This window comes from Gordionus sp. m RMFG-2023, chromosome 4 (genome assembly GCF_954871325.1).
Source record: "Gordionus sp. m RMFG-2023 chromosome 4, tfGorSpeb1-WG-v2, whole genome shotgun sequence".
In the NCBI taxonomy this organism is placed as follows: Eukaryota; Metazoa; Nematomorpha; class Gordioida; order Chordodea; family Parachordodidae; genus Gordionus; species Gordionus sp. m RMFG-2023.
In genome coordinates this window covers 11849063-11858192 of record NC_088778.1, presented here as the reverse complement: position 1 = coordinate 11858192, position 9130 = coordinate 11849063, and the positions used below count along the sequence as shown (strand labels likewise).

The 9130-nt window shown below is 23.8% G+C and overlaps 1 protein-coding gene across 2 annotated transcripts in view; it reads left to right on the top strand.

Moving 5' to 3' along the window:
* Window positions 1-236: 236 nt before the first annotated feature.
* The window catches only part of LOC135928891 (replication factor C subunit 1-like), a 53160-nt gene continuing 44266 nt past the window's right edge, over window positions 237-9130 (top strand). The window contains exons 1-8 of one of the 2 annotated variants that reach the window (XM_065465349.1): window positions 237-254; window positions 300-356; window positions 407-434; window positions 476-565; window positions 609-716; window positions 761-837; window positions 886-967; window positions 1047-1198. In XM_065465349.1, the coding sequence (XP_065321421.1) occupies window positions 252-254; window positions 300-356; window positions 407-434; window positions 476-565; window positions 609-716; window positions 761-837; window positions 886-967; window positions 1047-1198 (597 nt within the window). In that variant the 5' untranslated portion in view covers window positions 237-251. Of the gene's footprint in view, window positions 255-299; window positions 357-406; window positions 435-475; window positions 566-608; window positions 717-760; window positions 838-885; window positions 968-1022; window positions 1199-9130 lie in introns of both variants that reach the window. The other variant, XM_065465348.1, reaches the window with a different exon arrangement.

Sequence of the window (9130 nt, the reverse complement as noted above, 5' to 3'; positions counted from 1 at the left end):
GAAGAATAAATTTGGAGACACTACGAAATATCGAGTGATAGAAGCGGAAATATGAATGCGATAAGATAAAGATTTTATTATATTTTTGCAATAAAATTCTTTTTTAACGCATTTGCTTGAAGTGCAGAATATAAAATATTTTATTAAATCATACCTAATAATTCTAGTAACTTACTATATTTTATGACGTATAAAATTCTCTAAATTTTCCTCGTTAGATTAAATATAGATTTGAATTCTATCCGCGGCTAATGGTATTAATATTCATGATTAGACATGTATACTCTTATTAATTATAGGATATAAGAAAATATTTTGGAAATAAGGATATAAAACAATTGTCAAACAAAATAACAGTAATTTTTTTAGTATTATATTTTCATATATATCTTCATCTTATTTATAGAAAAAAAAGAAGGCTTCTTTATTATCAAGTACAAAATAATTATATTATATATTTTTTAATGCCGTATAGATCATACCTCAGAAGATGAAGAGCCTCTGCCTCAAATTATGAGAAGCAGGAAAAAAAATTTGAGTGTAAATACTATTTCTTCTGAATCTGGTAAATTCAAAATTTTATAATTGTATAATGTGAACCTATCAAGATGAAGAAACCAATATGCCCAAAAAATTGGGGAAAAATATTGCAATATACAATAAAGATTTAAAAATGATAAAATCTATAAATGATGAAAATTGCTCTCCTAAAAAAGGTATTTTTTTATACATGACAATAGTTTGCAACATGTAGATCAAGATAATATATCCTCCAAAGTTAAATGTAGAAATATAACTGCAAATGAATATTTTAATTCAAAATCTGCCAATAATAAGGTATAAAAAATTTAAAATTATTATATAAATGTATTTTGAATCAAAAAGAGTTTAACTCAACATATAACCCTTGATATTGAAAGAGAAGAAATTACACCTACTTTAGTTACCAATATTATTCCAGAAAATAGTATTTATTTATATTATAATTATTCAATATTATTTTATGTCCAAAATATATTAAGAATTATTTTATTCTTTGCTAAAAGGTAAAGATCAAAAAGTGAACAAAAAAACTAAAGAAAGAAATGTTGACCAAAGCATTGCAAAAAAGGCTAAAATTGTTAAAAAACAAAAAGCTAACAAAGATGAAATTGAAATGTTAGAGGAAATTCATAAAAGTTCAACAAGAAATTCAAAGGTATATTAGAATTTTTTGATCTATTCTTTTTTTTATCAATTAGATATAATTTATGTTATCTTTAAAGTTTTTTTTATATAAGTTCCAATTGTGTAACACGAGAGAAAGATGGAATCTGCCCCATGTATAAAATGCAAATTTTCAAAATATTCATCTTTACTAAAAAAATTTTAAGGTATTCAAAACTTGAATATCAAAAAATCCTTCTAATTTTAATTTTGTATAATAGAATCTTATTTTTTATTTATCTTATTTATTATATAAATGACTAAATATTTAATATATTTTTATTTTTGGATTGATAAAATATAATGAATGTTAATATTTTTAAGCTAAAATGTGTTTCTTCTTATTTCATTCCCATTTTTCTTTAGCCTTACAAAAATATATAGGGCATGCCTAAAAAACGTGCCCCCTATTGAAGAAGCTTGATTTTATAATAGAATCGTATTTAGCTTTATAAGATGAGTTAAAAAATATTTTTCACATGATATCAAAGAAGCCTCATTTATAAAAAATGAAGAATCATATATAGCTTATTAAGGATTCAAAAAATGTTAATATTATATTTTAAAACTTTTTATACCTTAATGGCTTTTGAAAAAACACATTTTTTTTGACTAAACTATACACCCCCTATCAAAGAAGCTTAATTCATAAAAAATAATCAAAAAATGTTAATATTAAATTTATAAATTATTTATAACTTATTGAGGTTTTGAAAAAACACATAATTTCTTCTTTTTTGACTAAACTACATGCCCCCAGTAAATATTCGCATTAATTTTAAAATACGAATACAGATGTTTAGCTTTTCAAGGAGATTCAGATATTAGTATTATTCATTTTTTTAAAAGGGAATTTTAAATATCTAAAAAAAAATTTAAACTACTCGCCCCCTTTCAAAGAAGCTTAATTCATAAAAAATTAAAGCATATAATTATATTAGGCTCATTAAAATGAATCAAAAAATGTTAATATTAAGTTTATAAATTATTTATAACTTATTAATATTTTGAAAAAACACTTATTTTTTTTTGACTAAACTACATGCCCCTGGTAGATATACCTTATTTTTAAAAAATGAATACAGAATCAGCTTTTCAAAGAGATTCAGAAAATGGTATTAATTTAAAAAAAAAATTTTGACTAAACTATGTGCCCCCTTATCAAAGAAGCTTAATTCATTAAAAATTAAAACCTAATCATATTAAGATAATTAAAAGGAATCAAAAAGTGTTAATATTACATTTATATAGGGGACACATAGTTTAGTCAAAAAAGGAAGAAATTAAGTGTTTTTTCAAAATTTCAATAAGTTATAAATAATTTATTAACATTTTTTGATTCCTTTTAATGAGCCGAATATGATTATGCTTTAATTTTTAATGAAATTAAGCTTCTTTGAAGGAGGCACATAGTTAAGTCAAAAAATTTTTTTTTGATAATTAAAATTTTTTAAAAAAAATGAATAATACTATTTTCTGAATCTCACAAAGCTAAACATAATTCTGTATTCATTTTTTAAAAATAAGGTATATTTACCAGGGGCGCACATAGTTTAGTCAAAAAAAGAAAAAATTAAGTGATTTTTCTAAATAACAATAAGTTATAAATTAGGGCTGTGCCGATCCACTCAAAATCAATCCGATATTTATATTGATTTTTCACCACGCCCATTTGAACCAAATGTAATTAAGAAATCAATATTTTTTATGCAAAAAATCGAATTATGCATTTAATTTAATTTTTTTATTTCTACAATAATTAAAAAAAGTTTACGGATATTGTTAGTAGTATTAAATGAATCTTTCATTATTTCTTCCCGTGTAATTAGAATTCCGCAGATAACGCATTTTACAAAATTATCTTTGTCTTTTGTAAAATATTTCCATAATTCAGATGCATATTTAAAAAAATTCTTTTATAAGTATAAATAATAAAATTGGCATTATTATTATAAAGATTGAAAATAAATAAAACTTTGGGTTCTCCTTTCTATTTTTATAAAAAAAACATAAAAAAATACTATAAATCTATTTTTAAAAAAAATAAAATTTAGAGGGTGTTGTGCATTTGCATTGTTTAAAAAATTTTATTAATGTAAAATAAATATAAATAAAATAACAAAAAAAGAAAAGTAAGGAGATCGGATCAGTTTTTTACAGGTATCTGCCAGATCCGATATTGTTGGAAAACGTTAAATCAGCCCTATTATAAATAATTTATAAACTTAATATTAACATTTTTTGATTCCTTTTAATGAGCCTAATATGATTATGCTTTAATTTTTTATGAATTAAGCTTCTTTGATAGGGGGCACATAGTTTATTCAAAAAATTTCTTTTTTGATAAGTGCAATTTTTTTTTGAGAAGTTAAACATGATTTGGTATTTGTTTTTTCAAAAATAATGTATATTCACCTAGGGTGCCAAAAAATGTGTTTTTCAAAAACCACTAAGTTATGAAAAGTTTTAAAATATAATAACATTTTTTGATTCTTAATAAGCTATATTTGGTTCTGCGTTCATTTTTTATAAATTAAGCTTCTTTGATAAGGAACGCGTAGTTTATTCATGTAAAAAAATAATTTTTTAAAAATTTTACTATGTTACCATATTTAACTTATAAAAATTGATAAGAATACAATAAATATAGAAATGTTATTCATCAAATCTGGTCAACACTGTATTTACATTCAAAATTTTGTTATGATTTAATCATTGTTGTTTTATCTTAAAATGAAATAAGATTTAAAACATGTTAATCCTGGAAAAAATCAATCTGCAGAACACGCACTTACAGAAATTGTTAATAGCATTTTAATAAATTTTACATATTCTGAAAAAATTGAAATTATTTTTTTACTACCTTGTTTTTTAATATTGTTATGACTCTTTTAATGTATATTTTTCCAATTCTGATTAGTACAAGAACATATCTCTATGAAGAATTAGGATTATCCATTTCAGAATCATCTCTATAGAACATTGAAACAATTTCTAGCATGAATCACAAATTGTTCTATATTAATTGAAATATATCCTTTATTTATTTGTAGAAACTATTTTTTATACTTGCAATTCTCATATATAATTTGTCTATACTAATCATTAACTGCCCAATATTATCATATCATAAATTCGTTCCTTCTTCAAATCTTTAAGACGTTTTTTTCTGTTGCTTTAAAATGGGCTCCTCTAAATTTAATTCTTTTTTCTTTAAATTAACCTTTTATCTAACCTATCTTGTCATATTACAATTTGATCTTTTATTTTATATTTAACATTTTGAAAATGTAAAGGAGAACTTTTGATTTCAGCATTTAAAACTTCTACTTTTCAAATATTATCATTATTTTGGAAATAAAAAGTTTTATTTGGTGTAATAAATTTTTGCTCTCATAGCAACCTCACTGCGAAATGATTATTTCATATTGTTTTTATCTTGGATGGAATGAAATATTCCATGCATTTGGGAGAATTTCGAAAAAAAGATTAATATATAAACGCTTTGCGCTAGTATTAATTGAATATTATACTACATCATCTAATGTATGACTTGCACAATGTACATAGATTGCTTTATTCTTTATTATCTTATCACATTTGTAAACCAGATATCTTTACACTAACATAAGAGGCCCCATCATAATAATGACCTCTGCATTTTTGATGTCTATAGAATATCTAAATATATCTTCGATTATTTCATCTTCCCGCGTGAATTAGGCAGTAGATCCCTATGATAATAAATGACCATTTATCTTAATATTTTGTTATATCTCACCTAGATAAGGTTGGTATGATTAAGTCAAAAATTGTTTAAATTTAAGACATAATTTAATCAATTTTATTTTTTGTTTGTATTTTTTCATTTACTATATTTTGAATAATTTTAATATTGTTTAATTGATATGATAATTTGATAATAAAATAATGCATGTAGTTTATATAAAAATATAATCTTAATTCTAGTTTATAAATAATTATTAGTTAAATTTATATTATCAAACATTTTTAACACTAAAATTATACTTTAATTATAAATTATGTATTAGATTATTTATCAAATATAGTGGGGAATTAAATATTGACGATTTTATACAAATATGCACTGACACTTGCTATTAGTCAGTATCGATATTGGCTGATACTTTCTTCACTTTTAACTAGGGATGTACCGATATTTTATATCGGATCGGGCCGATATTTCGCTCATTTTAAAATATCGGTTATCGGCAAATATTATAAATTTTTCCGGTCCGATATAAAATGGCGCTTTTAACAAAATTTAAAAAAAGTTATATCTAAAAAACCATTTATTTTTATAAATAAAATCGAAATACATTTTTATGTTTAATTTTTTTAATAGAAATAATTAGTTAATAAACATTCTGCAATATAGTTATTTTTTTTCGCATTCTGTTTAAAAAAGTGTTCATTAATCTCTTCAGTATCTGTTTTTAGTGATGCTAGTGATATTAACAGTCCCCATCACCGCCGACATATCTCTGATATAAAAAGAAATCTTCGATATATTAATTTTAAATATTAATTTTAAATATTAATTTCAAATTTCATAATATATTTTTTTATTACTAATTATGTAAATAGATTAATGCTATTACTTATTATATAAATAATAGCAATTGAATTGAATATAAACTATAACTGACCATTATAATATATTTAAATGACATATGTTATGGTATAGTAAAATTATAGATGTTGTACTAATAAAAAGTATATTAAAAATTAAAACCGGTATCTTTGCAGAATACAAAATTAGATATGATATCGGATCGGTTATCGGCCGATATCAATTTAATATCTGAAATATCGGATCGGCCTCCAAAAAGTGGTATCGGTACACAATAGCAATACCATTAGCCGATTCAAAAATAAACCTTCATAAATTTTGGTCTACATTACAATATGAATTTAAAAATATTTTAAACCAATAAAAAATAAAGATTAGTTCCTATCTAAAATAAATTTAATTTCATAAATTAATTATAGATGATAAATAAAAAATAATAATTGATCAATACTAGGAAATCTAATCCAAAACTTTTTCCAGACATACAAAAAAGCTGATAACGTGAGAGATGTGTTGGAACATTTTAGGTGGCCAAGATGCGGCATATATTTAATGAAAATATTAACAAAAATTATTTTGTAATTCTATTTTTTTTTTTTTAAATCGACCCAGATTTTGAGTTCGTTTTTCAGCGTCGACTCAGGTCAATGTCGAAAACGACCCGATTTTTGGGTCGGGTCGCAACTGATGGATAATCATATAAAATATCGTCTTTAGCAAAATTCGCAATTAGCCTGTCATCTAATTCTGGCCTCTGCAGTATGCGACACGATATAACAGCTGATCGATTTAGAGCTGACGATATTTTAGAAGATATGATAATTCGCCTAAATAAAATTTTTAAAATAGAAATACAATATTATTTTTAAAATTGTATTATATATTATATAATAAATAATTTTTTTGGCGATACTAATTAAAATAAATTAAAAAAAAAATAAATGATGTTTCTGTTATTTTAACTAATTTTTATAAGTCATAATTTTTCGGTCTCCGGACCCTGAACCCACCTGAATCTAAAATTTTTCGGTCTCCGGACCCTGAACCAACCTGAATCTGGATTTTTCACTGAACCCATTTTTTTAGAAGGAGGGTTCACAGCTCTTAAAATTACACAATTATTTTTTTTATACTCCGTATAAATAATAGAAGCATAATTTACAAGTAAAAAATTTAAAAATTAATTTATATTTTGAATGTTTTACTTAATCACATAGCTCTTAAAATCATTTATAATAAAATATTATAAATCTTTTACTAATTTATTTTTCAAATTCTTAATATATAGTTTAATTTTTTGGTGTGAACTGTGTAGGCGAGGGGAATTTTTATTACCTTGAAATGATATTTAAGGGAGCAGGCAAATTAGCGATAATGGCGGGGGGCTTTGTTACGTGCCTGCTACAAAATTACCAATATTCCACTTTCTAAAATTAATATAAAAGATAAGCAACGTATTCCCATTAAATAGCATATTATAAAATATTTATAATAAAATATTTTACCTACACACTATATTCACATATATAACCTTCTAAAATTGATACAAATTAAAACAAGATATTGCCGATAAAATAAGTATAAAAACCAGAAAATTTAGACGGGAAGAAATAAAAAATGATTTCTCGAAAAAATATTTTTCATGAATTTAAACTTTTAAAAAAATATTTTTGACACCTAGAACCCTTCACTTTTAAAAGGGTTCAGGTACATCCAAAATACAAGGGTTCAGGTCCGGGTTCTCATCCCTGATTACTAGTGTTGTTAAACGGCCAGTTTTGAGCTGATTTACAAAAAAGATTAACTCAATATTTCATCTAGGATAATATTACGTAAGCCTGAAGACTTTGTTTGTAGAAGGAACAATGGTTTGGACATCTATTAGTGAAATCTCAAGGCTTAGGCAATATTTTTCTGGCTAAAATATTGAGTTAGCCGTTTTAAAAATCGGCTCAAAATGAGCCGTTTAACAACACTACTGATTACATTAATATAGAATGAAATCAGTTATAAATTCATAGCTACATTTGTTAACTTTTAATGTGCGGTTAGGACATGCACAGCTATGTATGGTTTTTAAAAAATATTTACTATATTTTAATATCTGATCTTTATTAAAAATAATAGTTTGTGCTAATTACAATTTACAAATGCCAGAGTTGGTTAAGACGTATGCAAAATTCCAACAATCTATGCCAAGACCGTAATTGCAAAAATAAATATTTTAAAACATATATGTGAATTCATTTGTGAATTAATTTTTTGTATATCCGACTTAATTAAATTTATAATTTATATTTTTTAAATGATAATCATATATACCTTAATGTTTATAATTTTGATTGATTATTAAATTTACTCGTTGTTAGCTTTTGGCTAAGTTAAATTTTTATAAAAATTTTGTTTTTTACTTTTTAAAAATTAAAATGTCTTTTTTCTGAAAAATTTTAATTCTAGTCATTATTTTCTTGAATAAATATAAAGAATTATGTATATACGATCATAATTGCAGAATTATATTATTAAATGACGCTTCTATTCTATCTCAATTATATCAAAAAATATCTAAAATGAAAGGGAGATTATTTATCCTAAAATGCCCTATTTCGACCTACAGCTTCTGTTTGGAGTTGGAACCTAAAATATTTTTTTATCAATTATAATATATTATAACGTATATAAATTAATTTTTATAATTACTCAAAATAAAAGACATATATGTTATATGTCGTTTAGTTTCAATAAATAAAATCAAATATTTTTATTTTACATAAAAAATTCAATATAAAATTGATAAATTTAAATATATTTAAAAAAATTTCCAAGGTGAATTTTTTTAAAAATATTAGACCCGGCCCGAACCCGTTTATTTTAAATAGAATTAGGCCCGAGCCCGGCCCAAAACACGTACGGGCCGGGCCTAACTTTGCAGATCTCTATATACAATCATAAAATGATCAAAAACAATAACAAATATCGAATCGGTGGCCGATATTTTTTGAAAACGCTAAATATCGGTCCCGATCCGATTTAATATCTGCACAGCCCTAGTGAATTCCATGACAAATCAAATTAGTTACAACCCGGATTCTCTTAAAAATTCCTATAGTTTGTACCTTAATGAATAAATATTCGTTATTTTCATATTTTATTGAACATCCAAAATAAGTAAAAAAAGTTAAAATCTTTAATATACGGTGATTTCATGACAAATCAACATGAGTTTCAACCGGGATTTTTCTAAAATTTCTACTAGAATTTGTATATATTATAACTAACGAAAAATTTTTTTTGCCTCCACCTTCAAACAGAGGCTGAGAGGTCAAAAAA